The sequence below is a fragment of the Diutina rugosa genome, assembly GCF_008704595.1.
Source record: "Diutina rugosa strain CBS 613 chromosome Unknown scaffold68_size48173, whole genome shotgun sequence".
Taxonomy (NCBI): domain Eukaryota; kingdom Fungi; phylum Ascomycota; class Pichiomycetes; order Serinales; family Debaryomycetaceae; genus Diutina; species Diutina rugosa.
In genome coordinates, this window is record NW_022995092.1 from 27,436 (window position 1) to 48,042 (window position 20,607).

A 20,607-nucleotide genomic window follows, 5' to 3' on the forward strand; every position below is an offset into this window, starting at 1 on the left:
CGCAGCCGATAGCACGCTGTCTCGAGCATTCCACATGGGCCCCGTTGGGAAATACCCCACAATAAGTCCCCTCGTCTACCCCACATCGCTCGCTACCGTTTCCAGGTAAACAACCGATAAAGAAAGCAATTTCGTGGCTTGGGTCGACCCCTTCCCTTACCATAATTCAAATGATATTTCATAGTTCAGTTCTTAGACAAGGGAGGGGGGGTTTGGGCTTGGCTGCCAAGTGATCGACCGCCCACAATCTAACTAGTTTCCCCAGATGGCCACCAACGAACCTTAATGCGGGTTTCGGCCACAAAAGAAACCCGCATCCGGAAATACATCAGTGAAGGGAAGTGGCAACAGTGATCACCCCGGGACGGTAGTGTGCAACCAACCCCAGAAAAGGAACGGCGAGCTACCCCATTCAAACGGCTACCCCTCCCCGTTGAGGGGTAGCGCTAGTGAGCTGCTGGCAACTGGTGGAATTTGTTGAGATCACACGTATTGGGGAGAAGTAACTCGTTTACCCCGATGGTTTATCGCTGCCTGCGTGCTCTTTGTGCATTCGTAAATGGTGTACCCCAGGGTATTTGCGTACAGCTGCGGTAAATCACCTTAAACGGGATAGGCCTGGGAATAGCGATAGTGAATATTCGAGCTCCAGTTAAGGTTAGCGATTATACTATACTCAGACACAAAAATTTCCGACACCAGACGGAAATTTCACGTCACTTCAGCTGACATTTAGCTAACCTAATGGTCGACCTAATGAAACGAAATGCCATACATTCTAAAACATACTTGTTGCTCAAGGGCTTTTTAGTTCACCCTCATGTTTAATGACTAAAGACTAATTTGGCCATGATATCTCGCTATTGGGCCGAACCAGTTGCAAACCATATATAAGGGCTACTATCTCGGGTGTGGAACCCAACTCCGAGATCCGCGCACGTGACGCCTCTGGGGACAAACAAGCGCGAGAACCACACGCGTACCACAAGAGACTACAAGAAACCACTCACCAACAGCTGAGAGAAAGAGCCAAATTCAGGATGACCTGAGTCTGAAATTGCAATTTTAACGATGTCTACTTATTACATGTCCAATTACTAGTTGGTGACATGCATTTCCAGAGGTAATTTACCCTCGAAGACTAAAATACGTCTTAAGCCGCCGTCGTCGCCAATCGGCTACATTTACGAAAGTTCCTACGGAAGTTTCCTTAATGCCAGTGACGAAAGCCAGAGTTATTATTCAGGAGATACAGGGGCGTGGTGTCATGGGCAGCCGTGGTCCGCTTCTGCAACTGCTACTGCTGAAGGTAATTGGAGTTGACAAGGGGAGGCACAACATCGCAACCGACAGTGGTGACCTCCATGTGCCAAGATTTACAGCTGAGGGAAATTCAGGGTGAAATCTTTTCTCCCTGTTGAGTGAGCCAACCTCAAGTTATCGAGATGGGAGTCCATGAATCATTATGATATGGGCTCTTTTTACAAACTATAACCCATATCACGCTATGGCAATTGGCTAGAGGGAGGCGATTGATAATGGATACCGGTCTTTTTGTTTCGGCAGAGTCTGTCAATATCGATGGGACGAGACGCGCGCGGCTGTTACCAGGAGCAACCGCCAACGGGGTGTGAAGTTAAAGCTAAAAAAGGGTGGTGTTTTGCCAGTGTCTGAGTGGTGGAGAAGCGGGGTTGAAGTGTCCGGCCAGGGCGTCTCGTCGTCAACTATAAATAAGGTGGCAGGTGCCCTGTAAGCCAGTTCTACACCATCATGGGTAAGACTGCTAAGCTTTCGACTAAGCCCTCGACCGCTCCCCCAGCTGTCCCCGCTGAAGCTGCTGCCGCCACTCCTCAGGCTGCTGCCCCTGGTGAAGCTGCTGTCACTCCTGTGGCTGCTGGTGGCGGTACTGCCGGGGCCACTGGCAACACCCCGGCCTTTAGTGCCCCTCCTGGTGGTATTGTCCCGGTTGACGCTGCTACCACTCGTCCCGTTGGTGACGACATTGGTTCTGTCGGTGCTTTCATTGGCTCTGTGTGTAGCACTGCCCGCGCTGCTGCCCCCACTGTTGGTGCCCCTACTGGCGCTGCCCCTACTGGCACTGGTGACGCTGCTGTTACCGCCACTGATAATGCCCCTGCTGCCGCTGGTGACGCTGCCGAAGCCGCTGCCGCTGTTGTCAATGCTGGTGCTACCACGTCCATCCCCGCCGAAGCTGTGACTGCTGCTGTCCCCGCTGGCGATGCTCCTGCCCCCAAGGACCCGTTCAAGGTAACCGAGATGGACGAAAAGAAGTTGTTGACCTTCTACAAGTACATCATTGGTGGGGTGGGTGCTGACGCCGCCGGTAAGCACGTTGGGTTCGAACCTGCCCGCGCCTCCAAGTTGGCTGAGCTCATCATGGCCAAGGCCAACGCCAAGTGCCCCATGACCGAGTCGGGGAGACTCGCTCTCCAGATTTTCATCGAGGAAATCAAGGAACGCGAGATTGGCCGTGACGTCGAGGCGATGATGGCGTTCTTGGAAGCCAACGCGGTGGATGTGGAGCTTGCTGAACTTTAAGTGTCTATGAGGTGGGCTGAGATATATAGCTGTATGAATGCAATGCTATGTGAACTTAAACTTTAAAATAACTAATTGCTCGTATAAACGGCCGCCACGCATGGTTTATAAATCCTGTGTACGATCATGATGGAAATGAATCAGAACTGTCAAATTAAAATCTATGATATCTATTATATGTGTCGTCTAAACGGTTTTCTTATATACCAACCCTTTAAAGATGTCAAAGGAGTTGCCATCCGGTTGTAACTCGTAGCGGTGGCCCAGGTTGACGTCGCGGGCGACGAGACACCCGTAGTCGGGAGTAATCCCTTCAATCACCACTTTGACGAACTGGCCGTCAACCACAAGCAGTACGCTCTGCTGCAGATGGAACCAGCGTTTATAGTATAAGTCGAGGAACGGACGGAGACCCTGGGTGGCAAACACTTTGTAGTACTGATCGACAGTGTACAACACTTTAGCCAAGAGCATCTCGTGATTATAAGGAGCTAAAGGTGCAAGTCCTTGGCGTTGACGAAGACGGTTAAGCTGAGCTAACACTTGATTCAACGATGTGGTCGGTGCCTCGTTGGAGACATTGACCCCAGCACCCCATACCAAGTTGTAGGTGCCATCAATGTATTGGGAATTGACGATTGCCCCCAGTAACTTCGCCCACTTCTCGTCGTCGCCGTCAACAGTAGAACTGACGTCATCTCGGTCCTTAACATCACTATAGTGTTGCGGTTTAAGGATATAGATGTCGTTGGGCCACTTGAGCCGCACCGGCATGTCCTCGTAGCCGTTGCCGTAGCCTAATATGGCTTCAATAAGGGCAAGCCCACAGAGGTACTGGAGGGTAACGATATGGTTGTGGATGTTAGGGATATCACCGCTCACTTTGAAAAGCACGGAAGTAGCCATCACCCCGCGAGGGTTGATCCACACGTTACCACCACGGCCTCTACCGGCAACTTGAGCGGTAGCAGTGAGGGTAAATCCATGGGGCAAGTACTTGAGCCACTGGCGGTTGCCGTCCATAAGGGTATTAGTTGACGTCACCACTTCGCCGTAGCCCACGGCCAGGCCCACATCGAGCTGTTGCCCGTCTCTAAGCTCGTCAAGTGCTGCTTGGAATTTACGCACCGAGAAGTACGGGGTACTACGGTCATTAGGCAATTCCTCGGGGAACACAAAGTTGACTAGTTCCTGGCTATCGCCTTCCATCAACACGGGAGCAGTAGAAAACTGGAACCGGTTAGTATCGTCTTGGTGGATACCATCAGCAGACACATCACAATTGGCCACAATCGTTTGGAGGACCAGAGAAGCTTGAGGACCAGTAACGTAGATAGGTGTCAATTGAGGTGGCTGAGCATCGACATCTTCATTCACTTTGAGCCCTAATCGCTCAAGCATTGCTTTCATAAACACTTTACGGTCTCTCTCATGGGGAGTCAATTGTGCTCCAAATACTCCTTCTAGCCATGCCAGAGAGAACTCAGGGTGAGTACCAGTTAAAATAACATCGCCTTTGTTCACTTTACAATGGACAACCGCCGCCCGCGAACCATCGCCATCTTCAACTTCGATATCCGGCGGGTACTGGGCCAAGATCTCGACGTTTCTGTATCGTGAGGCATCAACAAAGACCCCACCCCCGTTATAGTACTGGGAAACACGGTCTAGGCCGCCAATCGCCAGCGTGAGCTCGACCACTTTCGCGCCTCGGTGAGTACCGTACTCAAACCCTCGGTACGCGCCGCCACGACACGTCCCGGGGAAGAACTTAAGGTCTCGCGGTCCCGATACTTCCAAAGGTGTCCCCACTTCAAATTCCACCCGTTTGGCGGCGTAGTAGCCGCCAGCACAGAGACCAAGGTACTTGCCGCCTTTGCGAACGTAGTCATCGATCTTCTTGTTACCAACTCCCAGCAACAGCTTAACATAGGGCAAATCAGCTCCGCCAGGGACCACGAGACACGCGGTCTTATACATCCACGGGTCGTTGACAAGCGCGTCCTCCAGTACCGTCACCACGGCGTAGTAGGGCAGGAGATGGTGGCGCAACAGATCCACAGCATGTTTCACCAGTTCGGAGGTGGTGCCGGGACCGGCATACACGAGAACGTTCATCAACGAGCGGATTCGGTTGTTTAGAAAGATGTTGGGCTTATCTGAAATATTTTGGCCCCGGCGTTGACATGTCACGTGATATAGATCATCTGACGGTAGTTCACAGCTTTAGGTAGAAAGATTCGCAGCAATCTAAATCAGGCCCCCCAATACCCATCCGGGGTAGACAGGCGCCTTTATGGTCATTGGCCCCAGCATTCTACTTTCGTAAGTGTGCATCAAAACACTCCGATATAGAGTTTCGTCTACATTATTTAGCTTCCACAGGGTGACGTCTCATAACCAGGGTTGCCCTCGTTTTACACAACTGCTGTCACGCTTTGATCAGCCACTAGCCCCCACACCCCCTAAGCTCACCACAAACTGATCAACAAAATGCTTCAAAACTAAACCAACTTAATTTAAACATTTATTATAAAATCAATTGATTCGATTAAACTCTGAAAGACGTCATTTTGTGGTTACTACGGTCGCCGGGGCGTCGCTCCGTTCCCCTCACCTCGCACCGATTCGCACTCCGATGAGGACCTCCTAAACCCCCAGCCGGATCGTGCTATACCTGTTAGGCTGCCGGCGCCGTGTTTTCCTGAACCAATCCCCCCTCAATTGGTCGAGTATACCCCCATTTCAATTGTTTCCCCTTGCAATTTAGCGGTGAAAACCCCCAAACACCCCGTACCCACCAGTGGTCTCCTCCCCACACTAAGCAGCAACGTTGGTGTATACATTCCACCATGGCTATCCTCGACCCAAAACCGGGGTTCACCGTCAAGACGCGGGTGGTGGCGCTGCCCCAGGCCCAGCAATTGGGCCGCAAGTTGTTTGTCAACGTGTGCCACGACCCGCAAGTGCCTAAACCCCAGGATACCGAATTCGTCCCGGAAACGGTGTTTCCCAAGATTGTTACCAACGAATGGGAGATCCCTATCATCGTATCGCTGCCTAAAGAGGTTGTCGACAAAAAGGGGTCGGCGCTGACGGCAATTGACTGCTGTATTAACTCGACATGTTTTACGTGGATCCAACTATTTATTGACCTCAAAAAGATCGTCATTGAGTGGTGTCTTGAAGCGATTGAAGTCACGAACGATATCACTCTCGATCGTGACTATACCATCCCCAAAATGCTCTCAAAGGGTGAGCTTACCAAGACAGAAATTAATGACGACGAACTCGCTAAGGGGCCTCAAGCTAAACTTGAAGAATTGCAGAAGAATGAACCGTTAAACCTTTTGCATGAAGTACAAGACGCTGACGGTGACGTCGACATGGACGGTACTTCGTTACCTCCCCTCGTGCCTCAACCCCTGTCGCGACCATTGATCGAAGAAGTCACCACCAGTCCCGCTTCCGGCTCCACCAACTCCACCCCAAAAGCATCGTCATCCACATCCACCGCCAACACTCTGCTTGACCCTGATCCTGAAGACTCTGACCTGAATGAGCCTACTCAGATCGATTACCAATTAAGCTTCACTGATCTCGAAAACGAAAAGTTTAACCTATTAGTTAAGCTCCACAGCCCTCAGCTCACTCCCCAAAACGTGCTGGTCTCGCTAAAGGGAATGGACTTGATCATTGTGCCGCGAGAACCGCTCTTTTTCTCCACTCTGGAGAGAAATTTGGTAGTTCCTTTGAGAGCACCCAAAGCCACTCAGCCGAGATGCTTCTTTGTGACTCCAGAAAGTACGCTCTACGTATTTATTTGACGGTGGGTATTTATGATGGTGTTGATAAGGTTATTGAGGCTGGGTACCTCATGTGGCTTGCATAATCATTGGTGTCGTAAAATACCGGATAGTCGTGAAATGAGGGGAGAAAAGGCTGAGACAAAGAGATAGGCCCCAAGAAGACAGTGTATGATAGACCCAAGCACGACATGTCCCTTCAATAGGCTTTGTCTCTAATATCTCGTGATTTAGACAAGGACTTAGGTACGCATCAAATACATATATGAGCCGATAAAATTGTCAAAATCAAACATTCAAATCAGGCGTAACTTGATGGGAAATGAATCCTTTACAGTTCAAACATCGGCATTCTTGATTTTCACAAAATGTAAAAAAATTAGTTTGAACTTTCTCGAAGTGATACTTCTGTTAATCGCCGCTCACGATCGTAAAGTCGCACGATTGAAATTAATTCATGCGAGCGAACAAAAATCAAAAAGTAACGCTAACTGCAGGATTTGAACCTACGCACTCAGAGAGCATTGGATTTCAAGTCCAACTCCTTAACCACTCGGACAAGTTAGCACTGTTGGGGGTAACGAAAACTGTGATAAACTAGTGTTATTAAGTATGAGTCAATATTTCGCTCATAGTCCATCCAAAAAGGCTTTTACTCACAGCTAACACTCTTGGTAATCTTTTTATTTCGTAATGTACATAGTTCAGTACATTTTCGCAGTATTAGTGTATTAAATTTCGTATTAAATTTTTTTTTGTAAAAAATTCTCGATTATAAACTAAATGGCACTCCATACACCACTGGAGCACAACCATTCAAGTATTGCAAATTGCATTGAGTTCGACTCTGCATGACCGCTTCAGCGATGTTTACTCGACGAGGATTGGTTTGAAGCAAGCCCCACTTGTCGAACACACTTTGACTGAACAGATCAATGTCTTTATCGGTGACGTCCCACAAGTTGGCCAAGACCATAGGAGCGCCACACGTCAACCAATTCATGATAGCCCCGTGGGGTTCCAATAAACCATTATCGGTAACGGCTCCCAGCGAGCACCCAATTAAAAGTAATGGCGGTGGCCGGTGTCCTTCAGTCAAGCATGCTTGATATAATGCCGCTGTTGGGATATAGCGATCACTACTGCCATGGCCAAGGTACACAAACAAGTCCAGATTGAATATTTGGGGCACAAGTTCGTTTTCCTCGGGTTTTCTTCCCACAATGCCGGTCCAACCTTGACGCTTAAAAGCATGAGCGAACGACTCTTCGGTCCGCTTAAGGTCACCCGCGGGATTGATCAAATACACACACCGCTCGATGTCGTCAAGCCTGAGATCAGAATATGATTTCAATGTCTTGATCAACATCGTTAAGCAAGGCACTCGCAGCACTGACTTATCTTGCAAGCATGGTATGCTTTCCCACGGAAACAACTGAACGCGAGCCAGTGGCACCAAAATCACGTGGTGGTTGGCGACGGGGGTTTTAAGACCCAGATACTTTTCCAACACCTTCATTACTGAATTGGTTAAACTAGCAGGCAACTTCCGGTGGTCAATGGGGTGACCATGGAAGATGAACAGGTCCACCACAAACGATACGAGATCCTCAATGAATGGACGGTGTAAGTCGTCGAGTCCGTAGAACAAGCGGAACACATGGTCCAGTGTCCATTTCATCTGGTGCCGTTCGAACACCCGAATCAAGTCTTCACGGAAATGGCGATACACTTGGTCTTCAGCGTAATTGGAAAAGAGACCACTAAACCCAGCAAACCATTCATTAGCCCGTTGCAATACCTCTTTGAGTCGGTAGTCAAGCAGATAGCGCAACTCCCACCATTTTCGACGCTGCTGCTTGTCAATGATTTTGGAGGTTGTCAGCAGTTTAGTGCTGAGATTCGATTCAGCAATGATTTGATTAAACTCCGACATAACGTGATTGAATGACATGGTGGACGTGGGACGACTCATCGAGAGTCTCACGAAAAATGGTGCCGAGCCTTTGGTGAACCTCGACACGATTAAACTGCCGGTGCTGTCGCAAATGTCCAAGGTTACCACCAGCCACGACAGGGGTAAATGCATGTTCAAATCAAGAGTGAAGTTGAGGCGAGTCGACTCGAAGTTCTTTGGCGATGGTGGCGCAAATGCCACCGGTCCAAGACCTGAGGATTTCGTGACGGCGTGGTCCAATTGCTCGTCATTCTCAAATGGAACAAGATTGGCAACCTCTTGAATGTAGTACATGTCGCTCAAAAGCTGAGAGTCCTCTTTGAACAACAGGATTGCCGATAACGCTAGCAGACACTGGTTGATGATGCGTACTACCTCTTTAAGCTTAAACGTCGCCACTGCCTTATGATCCTGAAATAATCGAAGCAAGCCGTTCTTGCACGCCACCAAGTTGTTGAGAGTGGTCTCATCCAAACGAGGAGCCGCTCCATCGGCACCAACACCGGGAAGAGCCAAAACTGTTTCCGCCAATGACGAGTATTCAGGAAGCTTTTTGAGCTCGTTAACGGCTTCTAGAAGATCAGCTTTCAGGGCAAATAGTTGTGAGGTAGTGGTACACACCGAGTTAGCTGCGTGACTATGGTCGCTGAGCAGAAGTAAGTACAGCCATTCCAGATTGGGGATATCAAGAGTGCAATAAAAGGGCAACGTGCTAGCAATTGGCGGCGTCAAACCATCAGTTGGCTGTCCACGTTGCACTCGAGTAATATTCACGCGCAAATAGCGACATACCACATCATTACTTACCAAAGCATTGTCCATAAGGCTATCCAATAATGACAACCGCTGCTCAAATGCCGCCGAGTCCTTAAGAAGACAGTCGTATTGCATGAGTTCAACCAGCCAGAGAAACTGACGAACGGGTAGAGTTTGGATCTCGGTGAGTTTGGCGAGCTCTTTGCGGTAATACAACAAGTCACGGGTGATGCCCAAGTGTTTAAGGATTTCCATCACCAGGCTCAACAGTGCTCCAAGTAAAGCGGTAACGTGCCAGCGTTGACTGGTGCTTACGGCATCGTCAGGAGCACGAATGGCGGTGTGAATGAACTTGATGGCGACCTTAGCTCCCCGGTACGCTTCGCTGTAGTTGTTGGCCAAGCACTGGATGCGACTGCCCCAGTAGTCAAGCTCAGCCACGAGAATAATGTAGCCGTAACGGGTACGGATATCGTTCAGACGAGCGTTGAGTTTAGACTCGAGAATGCGAGATACCTTGGTGTACTTTTCTTGAGCGGCAGCGTAGTTACCTTGGAGAATCATCAAGTGGAGCTGGAGGCAGTTGAACTGGATAATCGTCGAGATATCCGAAATCTGTGCTGCCCGAAGTCCTCCACTTATCTGGTTAATTAAGTTGGCGGCGTCGTCGATTTGGTGGAGATGGAGTAAGGCGTTGGCCAACTCAAATTGTTGGCGTATACTTGTGGTATCTTTCAAGAGAGTGGCAATGTAACCATAAAGGCATTGAAACTTGAGCCAACAACATGCCTTTACCAAAATGTCTTCCAGAGGGTTGTTCTGAGTCAATTGAAGAAGAAGCTCATCGAAGTTGTCTTGATTCCACTCTTGACTCAAATGCAGGATAAGGCCACTAATTCCGTCGGTCTTTGGCGCTGTCACTCCCAAGTGTTGCTGTAAGAATGCCTGATTATCGGCGCTCAACTGAGAAACGAAGTGCCACTTTTCCGCATCATCAAGTCCACTGGCTTGTGCAATCAGTCGAAGCACTTCCAGACTAAGATGGACAGTAGACGCACTTCCCTCCACCACAAACCGAACAACATCAAGTAATCTCTGTGGAGAGCAAATAGCAGACACTTGAGTCAATCGCGTAGTAAGAAACTCAACATCACTAGGTTCACCACTGCGTTTAGCTAAAGCCTTATCAAACGATATCGCCTGCTTCAACGCCGAATCCAATTTGGTCACTTGGTAAATATGCGTGGACAAGTTCGAGAAATTGCGAAGGCGACGATAGTATACTGACAGAGTGGTAGCCTCGGCCAAGTTTGCGAGGATTTTGAGCATTTCGTTGTTGTATGCGTGTTTAGTACCAGAGTTCTTGATCCAAATGGTGATGGCATCAATGACTGAGACTACTTCTTTTGTGATTTCTGGCACACTGTCTTTTTTTGTGAATGCCAGCGCTAATACTGTGGCCATTCTTACCAGTACCGGGTCACGAGGGGTCCACTGGAACCGCGAGAGCTGTTCAAGCACCTCTATCTTGTTCATCCAGTACTCAGGCGGGTCTTGAAGCACTTGTGCAAGCAGATCAACTTCCTCTAGCGTTGGGCTGGTGACAACATCTTTCAATGCAATAATGAGACTCAGGCACTGATCAGGCTCACATAGTTTAGTAACTTGTTGGTAAAGGATAGGGTTACTCTGAAGATCGTCAATAAATGGTTTGAGCGAGGTATCGTCCACTAAAATGTAGGGAGCCACATCGGTATCGGAGCCACCACTTAATTGAAGACAGATAAGAGCAAATGCACTGCGAACAAGTCGTAGCGGGGTGGAGTCAATCAGTTTGAGAATGCGGGTAAAGATATGGACCATACCTTTGGCGAGCTTTACTTTATTAGCGGCGTACTTCGGCAGCGCCTCCGGCACGGCGGCCACCCACTGGCTGAACTGTGAGTTAGACAAGAACCACGTTGCCAAATTGGAGTAGGCCAGCACCGTCCACGTCTCGTCGGCGTTACTGGCGACAATGGTAGGGTTTTGCGCGGCGTAATTAAGGGCAATCTGAAGCACAAGGAAGTGCCATGCCACCACCATCTTTGCCCACTGGCGGTGACGAGACAGGTAGGGAGTATTTTCAGACACATTAGTAGTGGCATCTGAGCCAAACCATTGGCAAAAGGCTCGCTTAATAAGCCGGAGATGATCTATAGCCGCGCGGTAGTGCTTGTGGTCAATGAGGGAGATAACGAACGCCTGGTGGGTTTTGACAACATGCAATCCACTTGAAGTGGGTAAGTTGACTCGGTAAAGCGCTCTGGCGGCTAATAGGCTCGGTCGGGGGTCAAATGAGGGCGAAATGGGGCGGCTGAGGATGGCAAACGCCGCTGCTTCTGCCAGCTTGCGGTCGACGACGCCACTATTGGCGCGGTTGGAGGTGCCTAGCACCAGGAGGCCGCGTCCCGACCCCAAATATCGCTGGATAATGCCGATGGCATCGTCCTCCATCGTGTTTTGGTGGTGGTTCTGGGAAAGGTAAACAACGCGATCACAAAAATCGCACCCTCTGCAGCCACCACCGCCGCGAGTCGAAATGGGGAGAGACCAGCAGTTTATCCAACAGAGGAAGCAAATATGGAAGAAAATTAGATCGATGAGTTAATTGGAGTTAAGTAATTGATTTTTGCTGATTTGAGACTTGATAGGTTGTAAATTATAGTATAATTATATAACTGTAGTGGCTAGTGTTGATAGTATCAATATTGATTAAAGAGGCGATGGAGAAGGCTGGGCTTGAAGAATTATACGGTAGAGAATATGCCACGGCCGCGGGAATGGGGTTGTACTGCCACTTAGCTAATAGCAGCATTATCTAACCAGAAGTGGGAAACACATTCATGACTTTGTGTTCAATATGAAAACTAAGCCTAAGCCAGTTGATGGATGTGGATACAGTGATCACTAAGACCTAATATGTAGATCAATTCTGGTAGTCAGAGTCAGTAGGAAGCACTGGCATTGATCTAAGTACATTTCCATGCTCCAAATATCTCGTCTTGTTTACGTTTATCAAACTAGTCTATTTCTCATACCGTTATATACATTACAATTTTTCCGTCAACTCGGGGATGGCCTCGTTCAAGTCGGCCACCAACCCGTAGTCGGCCACCCCGAAGATGGGCGCGTCGGCGTCCTTGTTGATGGCGACGATCGTCTTGGCGTCCTTCATCCCCGCCAAGTGCTGGATGGCGCCGGAAACACCGACGGCGACGTACAATTCGGGAGCAACGATCTTCCCCGTTTGCCCCACTTGCAACGAGTTGTCGCAGAAGCCCAGGTCGACGGCGGCTCTCAGGGCGCCGATGGCGGCGCCAAGCTTAGTGGCAAGCGGCTCCATCAACTGGTCGAAGGTTTCCTTTGATTTGAGACCTCTACCACCAGCAACCACTCTAGTAGCAGAGCCTAATTCGGGACGCTCCAGCTTAACGAGATCCTCTGAAACGAATTCAGTACGGTTTTGCAGTTCAGCCGCGTCCACAGTTTCCACAGCCGCTGAGCCACCTTCAGTGGCCGCGGGTTCAAACGCCAGGCCTCTGATCGACGCCAATACCGGCGAGTCCAGCGTCTTGACGGTGGCAAGGGCGTTACCGGCGTAAATGGGGCGAACGAACGTGTCTTCCAGCTCCACTTTGATCACGTCCGATACCGGTTGGACGTCAAGCAACGCCGCTAACCGGGGGAGCCACAGCTTGCCCACAGCGCTGGCGGGAGTCACCACATGGGTAAAGCCATCTTTGGCCACCACCAGCTGCACCAACGGAGCCACTTCTTCAGCCAAATAGTGGTTGTATTGCTCGGAGGGGGACACCAACACTTTAGTGATCCCGGGGATCTTGGCCACGGTATCGGCGACGGCCTGGCCTTCGGGGCCCGCGACCAACGCCGTCACCGGCTTGCCGATCTGCTGGGCGCCGGTGATTGCCGAAAGCGACAGCGGGGTGATCTTGGCGCCGGCGGCCTCGACAAACACAAGCGTGTCGAGCCGTGCTCTGGTAGTGGAGAACAAACGACGGGCAAGCATAAGTATTGGGTGGGGTCGTGATTGGTGAAAAAAGTGGCTTATAACGCGCACGGATCCCCGATAACGGAGGCCACAATCTGGTGGATTGATGATAAATTACAAACTTTGAATAGATTAAAGTGACATGGTTGAATGAGTATAGCTTGGTGTATTGATGATAATTTTTTGTGATTGTTTTTTTCTGATGAAATCGGTCAACTATTCAGATGGTTTTCCACCGCAATTTATGAGTGTGACTCAGTGAAAATTATATTTGAGTCATAAAACTCAAAGGACAGTAAATCTTTGACATACACAACCACCATACAGTCTGATGCAAGATATGTAAATATCACGGTTTTTAAAGTGAATGTTTTGTAGTCAGGACGTGTGTGTGCCGTGATGATGCAAGAGATAACGGGAGCACGGCTGTACACATAAGCCATCGAAGTCTACCAAAATCAGAAATGCTAATTATCCATTAAAGGTGAGGTATTAAAAATTAAAGATCGGACGGATGTCATTATTTCAGGTGGATGGATCAGAGAATATCCCGATATTCTCTTCAAGAAGGGTATGGTTAATTAAATGGGTCGAGCTCAACACGCTCACGCCACGAGGACTGCGGATCCAGTGGTCGTACCAGTTACTAAGCACGTTTTTGGTGTTGTACACGTTGATGAAATCTGGATCATGGTCTCCTCTGACGTAATTTAGGTATTCTCGTGTGGTGAGGTTTTGCGCCGTGAGAAATAGGTGGAACACAAGGAGTAAAAGAGGGTACCCCAGCGCCAAAATGCCATAAATCACAAGTAAAAACGATACCGGATACTTTGAAAGACTCCCACCAAACGATTTTATGGTGTGGGTATCATTATCTGATATTAGGTACCAGAAAATATGGACAAACAGCATGATGGCCATAAACAAGGTAGTGACTACTGCCAGCAATAGAAACCACAAGAAGTAGCGGTAATTACGTTTACCAACACAATTGTTCAAAAACACACAGTGGTGGTCGTGGTTTATCACACAAATGTCACACAGAGCGCAATGGCTCACTCTGGGAGGACGCCATATTTTACACGTAGGACAGTACTTCACCGTGACTCCCTTAGTACGATCGATCCACGGTAGCTTGATGATGTTCTCGTACTCGTCAGGGATCGTGATTTTCTTTTCATAGGGTGTTTGTGGTAAGTGGATATTTTTGGGGAACGCTCCGGGGTCCAGCATCGACAGCCGAAGGAAAAACAGCAACGTAGCCAACCAGAGATAAGCGAATATGAATGGTATCGCTGCATTAATATGGTGCCACATCCACAGCGCCTCAAATATAAAGAATAGCACTCCCGGGGCGACGATAAGGACGCCACACGCCACGTTTATCGGTTTCTGTTTCGCCAGTCGCCAGCGACCGCCACAGATATAGATGTACCGCGTTTGGTTAGTTTGGTAGCTCCGTTTGGCTAGGTTATACCGCTCGTAGAGCTCGGGGTCGGTGACAAGCCAGTTGGTGACGAACCACACGAGCCATGACGGTTTCGGCACTGCTGGAGACACCGCCACCAGCAGCAGCGTCAACAGCTCCGGGTCGAAGCTGCGTGACGACGCCGTCGTCCGTTTGGCGAGGGAGTCGTTCATCACGTGTGGGGGGTGGAGGGGGGGTGGTCGCCTCACTGGCTCGATGCGGTTGCTGTTTCGCTTATGTCAACGGTAGGTGTTGTTTATTGACTCTGGGCCAGGGTCCTCGCGTAAGGACCCGAGTCACACACCATGAGCAGGTACACCGTTCAAGGATAGTGCGCACTCTCATAGAGACCAACAGTGAGCAATGTGGAGACGGGCGGCGCCGAGACTACTAGGGCGGCCTACACAATTTATCACGCCTCGAAGGGGGATCAAGCTCAGTGCCCTGGGGGCTGCGGCTATAAAAGGGTGGGGTCCGTTTATCAATATTATTGGAGGCGCCTATATCGGGGGCCTCATCGTGTGCTTTGGCCTGTTGTACTTGATGTACCACGACGCCGACCAGCGCCAGCCGATTCCGTTTGAGCTCAAGTTCAATGATCAAGTCGAAGCCGTGAAAGCGATTAATAAGGACGACGTGTGCCACAGCCCCCGCCACGCGGTGAAACACTACCGTAAGCTCTTGATTGAGTTGGCTAAGGAAAATGGTGTTGAGTGGCACTATGATGAAACTGACCCTACTACCAAATACGACGTCCCCATTTTATCATCGGACGTGCTTGTTTATAAGAAACTGGCCAAATTCGCCAATTTTTATGTCGATATTGTCCTTCGCTACGCTAAAGCATTATTGGCTAAGGGCCAACCGGAAGCGCTGATCCACATATTGGAACAAATGATCACTAACGACACTATCTTCTATAAGTTAGGTGATGCTGAACGGCTATCGCAGTGTGCTCGTTTACTTAGTCGGCTTGAACCGAAACCGGAAGATAAGCAAGGGGTGCTTGATCGTGACTTGGATATGTTGATTAAGACCTACGACGGCATCGACATCGACCAGTACCGCATCCAGAGCGATTCTAAGGTCACTGACGAAGTATTGGCGTGTCTTAATGATATCGCGTTTACACAAGCCAAACAAGGAGGAAAACACCATTTGAACACGGCGTTAAACATCTACATGGCCAACTTGAAAAAGCTTACAGAGATTAAGAATGACATTGATAATCACGTCAAGACGCAGGCGCTGTTTCCTGCGTTTGACTGCGATAACAAAAACCTTGTCCTCCTCATAAATGAATGTAAGGCACACATCTCCGAGATCATGTGGGCTAAAGGCTACAAAAAGAATGCCATTGCGTGGAGTGAAGATGTGGTTAATGGCTTATTCCCCTACCATAACGCTGAGCCGGAAGTGGCCCCCTTGTTAGTACAAGTGCTCAACAACCTCGACGCCATGTACGCCAACCTCAAAGATACCCACTCCCGCAACCGGTGCAAGCAGGCCAAAGACCAGCTTGAAGTGTTTGACACTGACGATAAAGGGTGGTACGAAAACTTTATAAACCGGTGGTCACGGATCATTTGGTCAAAAGGTCCCCTTGGAATCATTGAGAAACCGTTACTGGAACGGTTTGGCCAGCCTCAGCCGTTACCCGAACTCGAAGAAATTGAACCCGAAGACGACTAACTAATTGACTCGTAAAAACCTTTGACTCGTCAATCGGTGATCACCGCTATCACGGGTAGTGCCGAAATAAATTGTACATAGCTAGTGGTTCGGTCTCCCCCGAATGCGGGGACTCTCACGATATAAATATACCATAATTTCCACGTACTACAATTAATATAAAAAAAAACCATTTAGTCGTCAATTATGACCATCACATAACTGGCTTTTGGCTTAATGGCAGTCTCTGACTGCGACTGGGTTTGTTTGTCAGTGAGCGACCCCGGTGATGATGATCGACCCCGGACTTCCTGCACATAGCCCAGCCAATGGCGGTCGCGCAAAGTAAGCTGCCAAAAAAAGTCGCTAGTTTGCGCGAAAGCGAATACCGTCTCCCCCTACCTCTCTCTATTCAACTCCAGATCACCATGTTCCGCGTTGGATTGGCGAAGACTGCGCTCAGACCCGCTCGTGTGTACCGCCCCGTGCTTGCCCGCGGCATCAACACCATCCCCCAGCCGCCCGGTGGGGTTGTTGGCGACGCTAACGACGCCTACGTTCCCCCTCCCCCCGATAAGGCCCACGGGTCGCTCCACTGGACCTTTGAAAGAGTTGTCGCTCTTGGTTTGGTCCCCGTGACTCTCTACCCGTTCATCAACCCCGCTTGCTCGATCGTCGACACCTCGTTGTGCACGTTGTTGTTGTTCCACTGCTACACTGGTTTCCAGCTGTGCATCATTGACTACATCCCCAAGCGGGTCTACGGCGGGTTGCACAACGCCGCCATGTACCTCTTGATGTTCGGCACCGGTGTTGCCGGCTACGGGGTCTACGAGATGGAAAAGAAGGACGGCGGGTTGGCCCCGCTCATCGCCAAGCTCTGGAAGGCTTAGTGTACATATTTATTAAACATCATATTAGTTATTGACTTGGTTTCCGCTTCTTGCTGCTGGCGACAAACTCCTGGCGTAGAGGGGCGACTTGGTGGTCGAACCAGTGCTGGAGGTTGTCCTTAGCTAAAGGTACCAGCCGTGCCGCCACCTCCTCCTCCAGTAATAACTGTAGCTGATAGATTTCAGGGTCATACAGATCCCTGTACACTAAAGCAGGCCCGATGACAAGACTATCGCCGGCAATAGTCATGTCAACGTACTTGTGGTCGACCATGTAGATGATGGCGCGGTCGAGCTCGACGGTGGTGGGGATGCCGTACTGCTCTGCTAATTGAGTAATAGGCACTTTGAGGCCGTCACACTCGTTGGAGATGCTGATGAGGGTGAGCTGGAGCAATTTGGCGGCGAGGGTGGCGTCGAGGTCGAGACAGTGGTCGCGGTGGCGGTGGTAGTGGAGTAAGGTGCCGAGACTGAAAATCTCGATGGTGTTGCGTAATCTGGGGTCTGACGGTGGCAGCTCGATCGCCAGGGCAAGGAAATTGAACACCCCGGGCGCCGCCAATGCCTCCATGGTGTGTTTGATATAACCGTAACGCTTGAGTCCTGGTGAGGCGAAAAATGAGATCGTGTGGGGTGAACAAAAACAGCCATCGTTGAATAAAACAAAATGGAAATTGACGAGAATTTACTCGAGAGTTGATTGATAAGTGGATTTATTGTAGTCATCTTTTCGTGTTTGTTGAAGTCTGGTTTTTATGACTATTGTAAGGCAAATACTTGAACTTATTAGACCTTGAAATTATAGTCACTCAGAAATGACATTCTCCTCGAATGTGTTCAACTTTTCAAATTTGACCTTTGACTAACCATCCATGCCAAGCACCGCCTTGAACCGATTTACTGGACCTGAGTTAATTAATGAAGTAGAAATATGTAGTGAATGAAGCATAAGACAAACCCAGCTGGTTCATTCCCTTATTGATTCTACAGTATAGTACTAATTTTGTGTGATATAGTATGTGAATGGATGCTTATTCTTCTTCTTCTTCGATCAACAGGTCGAAGGGGGTACTGGTGGCCATCCAGGGGCGTTTCTCGTCCATAGGCAGCAGCAAGTGGCCTGGGGGTCCTACCTCATCGCGGTTGCCGCCCCCGTGACGCTTTAATCGAAGATTTAACCGGTTAAACGTCGCCACGGGAGGCAGATTGCGGTCTTTGGAGCTGGGTATAGGCCCAGGACCCCCGGGGTAACCGGTACCAAGGGCCACTGGGTCTACCCCACCAGCCATCAGAAACACCAGCAGTTTCCACCGCTTGGAACGGGGCACCGGCAGCGTCGGCCGCGGCTGAGGATCAATGGGGGCGATCACGGGCATCAGCACCTCCAGCTCGTCCAGCGAGTTCAGCAGCAACTGCAGCAACTTCAGGCGGGCGCTGATGTCGCTGACTTGGCGGCGAGGGTAGGCGGGTCGTTTTTTGCGGTTTCTAAGACTCCCAGTTTGACTTTTCAAGTCTTGAGAGTTATTGAGACTCAGGTCGTACATGCCGTCGTCAAACGAGATGTCGTCGTCCAGCTCCAGCTCGTCCAAAATGTCTAGTTCTGATTCCGTCATCGCGCTGAAATGGGATAAGTTACTGAGCTGAGACACCTGGGATACGATCAGAAGCGGGCGCGGTCGCCGTTGCAGCGATGATGACCCTGGTTGCAGAGACACTGCTCTTATTGGCAGCGGCGTATCCTTTTTCTCCGAGATTGGTGGCTGTTGGTTGAGTTCGAGGGCATTGGCGTCATCCAATAAAGGGGCGGGGACAGCGGTAACTGGTACGGGTTCGACGACATCGGGGTAGCTACCGTTTTGCAGGGGGATGGTGAGTTGGTCTAAGCTGGGTTTCTCCTTAAGAGTGGCGCCTTCAAGCGATTCCGTCGACCGTTTATGCTTTTTCCAGAACTGGAGCTTAGTGAGCAATTTACCGTCCCTATACTTGCGGCGAGACGAGTCTCCCAGCGTCAGATTGACGGGACTCACTTCCGAAAATTGTACCTCGCGTCCGTTACTGGAAATCACCGGTTGCGGGTCGGCGAGCGTCTGCATGATCAGGGCCAGTTCCGGGGTAGTGATGGCGGTAGCGGGCTTTTTGGGCAGCATTTGGTGGGGGTCAGGACGAGAAATGTCGGTAGACCGTCTCAGATTGAGGAACGAAAGCCCCGTTTGCAGAGATATCAGCCCTTGGTCCGATAGCAGGAGCACCAGCTTCACCCGCTGCAGCGACCGGCGCAACAGCTTGCGGGCTTCGTAGTAGCGGCGTTTCTTCTCCCGCATGTATTTCTGTTTCTTCTTAGCAAGTTCTTCAGTCAATAGTAACTCGTAGAATGCAGTTAAAGGGTTCATCTCGTTTTTGTAGACGCTGGCTTCAAGCAGTTCCAAGTTGACTCCGAGCTTTTTAAGCCGTTTGAGGATGGTACGTTCAAGCTTAGACAGCAAGGGGGCTTTGGCGTAGTGGTAGTGTTGGTGGATCAGGATAATCAGCTCGGCATCGGCGACGGCGCCGCAATCCTTCTCAGTGTATTCCAGGTAGGTGTCGATTAAAAACGGCAGATTGAGGATCTCGTTGATGTTGGGTCGCAATTGAGGGTCTTTGCTGAGTAGTTTAACCACCAACTCATTGATTTCTGGTGGTACTGCTTCCGATATCCGCGGGTGGGAATTAACAATTCTTTCCTTAACGACAAAATCGTTATCATCGTCAAACGGGAGTTCTCCATATACCATCGTATAAAGGATGATTCCCAAGGCCCAGATGTCGACGGCAAACCCCAGATACTTAGCGCCCTGAACCATCTCGGGGGCCATATACACCAGAGTGCCACATATAGTCTGCAATTGCTGGCGCGGCTGGACCTCTCTGACGAAGCCAAAGTCACTAAGCTTTACTTTCGTCCGCTTGACGTCAGCAAAGAGGATATTTTCCAACTTGAGGTCGCGGTGGCTGAGGTTTAGCAGGTGGACGTATTTCACCGCCAACACGATCTGGAAGAAGAGACTGCGGGCGTGGTCGGCCGATAGCCGTTTGTGGTCGTAGATGTGGTAGAATAGCTCGCCGCCAGCACAGTATTCCAACACCAACCAGATGTGGTTCTCGGTTTTGATCACCTCATACAAACTGACGATGTTGCGGTGTTTAAGCTGTTTGTGATAGTAGATCTCACGAACGATGTTGGGGTCGTCCTTTCTGCCGCATTTGAGCACCACCTTGGTGTCCAATATGATGTGAGAGGCGAGGTAGACCTTGCCAAACGCCCCCTCGCCGATCTCCTCGACGATGCGGTAGCACCCGACCTGGTCGACGGAGTCGCTGGTCATGAGGTTGTAGAAGCTGTTGAACTGGGCAGCCAACGCTGCCTTGGAGTTTAGTTCTGCGGCGCGGCCGTTCATGGAGCCACGGAG

General features: G+C 49.9%; 10 protein-coding genes across 10 annotated transcripts; 4 read left to right on the forward strand and 6 right to left on the reverse strand. All coding sequences in view use genetic code 12, as the record gives it.

The window, feature by feature from the left end:
- Window positions 1-1,770: 1,770 nt before the first annotated feature.
- DIURU_001378 (uncharacterized protein) lies at window positions 1,771-2,559 on the forward strand (the record flags this gene model as incomplete). Its single annotated transcript, XM_034153914.1, has 1 exon — window positions 1,771-2,559. One exon carries the CDS (start codon window positions 1,771-1,773, stop codon window positions 2,557-2,559), a length of 789 nt encoding a protein of 262 aa, XP_034013826.1.
- Window positions 2,560-2,745: 186 nt separating this feature from the next.
- Window positions 2,746-4,677, reverse strand: DIURU_001379 (biotin--[acetyl-CoA-carboxylase] ligase; the record flags this gene model as incomplete). Its single annotated transcript, XM_034153915.1, has 1 exon — window positions 2,746-4,677. The coding sequence occupies one exon, from the start codon at window positions 4,675-4,677 to the stop codon at window positions 2,746-2,748; it is 1,932 nt and encodes a 643-aa protein (XP_034013827.1).
- Window positions 4,678-5,411: 734 nt separating this feature from the next.
- DIURU_001380 (uncharacterized protein) lies at window positions 5,412-6,386 on the forward strand (the record flags this gene model as incomplete). The annotated part of the gene is made up of 1 exon (XM_034153917.1): window positions 5,412-6,386. One exon carries the CDS (start codon window positions 5,412-5,414, stop codon window positions 6,384-6,386), a length of 975 nt encoding a protein of 324 aa, XP_034013828.1.
- Window positions 6,387-7,137: 751 nt separating this feature from the next.
- Window positions 7,138-11,574, reverse strand: ESP1 (separase; the record flags this gene model as incomplete). The annotated part of the gene is made up of 1 exon (XM_034153918.1): window positions 7,138-11,574. One exon carries the CDS (start codon window positions 11,572-11,574, stop codon window positions 7,138-7,140), a length of 4,437 nt encoding a protein of 1,478 aa, XP_034013829.1.
- Window positions 11,575-12,169: 595 nt separating this feature from the next.
- DIURU_001382 (uncharacterized protein) lies at window positions 12,170-13,147 on the reverse strand (the record flags this gene model as incomplete). The annotated part of the gene is made up of 1 exon (XM_034153919.1): window positions 12,170-13,147. The coding sequence occupies one exon, from the start codon at window positions 13,145-13,147 to the stop codon at window positions 12,170-12,172; it is 978 nt and encodes a 325-aa protein (XP_034013830.1).
- A 507-nt stretch (window positions 13,148-13,654) lies between these two features.
- On the reverse strand, window positions 13,655-14,770 carry DIURU_001383 (palmitoyltransferase; the record flags this gene model as incomplete). Its single annotated transcript, XM_034153920.1, has 1 exon — window positions 13,655-14,770. The coding sequence occupies one exon, from the start codon at window positions 14,768-14,770 to the stop codon at window positions 13,655-13,657; it is 1,116 nt and encodes a 371-aa protein (XP_034013831.1).
- Window positions 14,771-14,960: 190 nt separating this feature from the next.
- Window positions 14,961-16,289, forward strand: DIURU_001384 (uncharacterized protein; the record flags this gene model as incomplete). Its single annotated transcript, XM_034153921.1, has 1 exon — window positions 14,961-16,289. One exon carries the CDS (start codon window positions 14,961-14,963, stop codon window positions 16,287-16,289), a length of 1,329 nt encoding a protein of 442 aa, XP_034013832.1.
- A 407-nt stretch (window positions 16,290-16,696) lies between these two features.
- On the forward strand, window positions 16,697-17,161 carry DIURU_001385 (succinate dehydrogenase membrane anchor subunit; the record flags this gene model as incomplete). Its single annotated transcript, XM_034153922.1, has 1 exon — window positions 16,697-17,161. The coding sequence occupies one exon, from the start codon at window positions 16,697-16,699 to the stop codon at window positions 17,159-17,161; it is 465 nt and encodes a 154-aa protein (XP_034013833.1).
- Window positions 17,162-17,189: 28 nt separating this feature from the next.
- On the reverse strand, window positions 17,190-17,732 carry DIURU_001386 (uncharacterized protein; the record flags this gene model as incomplete). The annotated part of the gene is made up of 1 exon (XM_034153923.1): window positions 17,190-17,732. The coding sequence occupies one exon, from the start codon at window positions 17,730-17,732 to the stop codon at window positions 17,190-17,192; it is 543 nt and encodes a 180-aa protein (XP_034013834.1).
- A 460-nt stretch (window positions 17,733-18,192) lies between these two features.
- DIURU_001387 (non-specific serine/threonine protein kinase) lies at window positions 18,193-20,523 on the reverse strand (the record flags this gene model as incomplete). The annotated part of the gene is made up of 1 exon (XM_034153924.1): window positions 18,193-20,523. The coding sequence occupies one exon, from the start codon at window positions 20,521-20,523 to the stop codon at window positions 18,193-18,195; it is 2,331 nt and encodes a 776-aa protein (XP_034013835.1).
- Window positions 20,524-20,607: the final 84 nt, after the last annotated feature.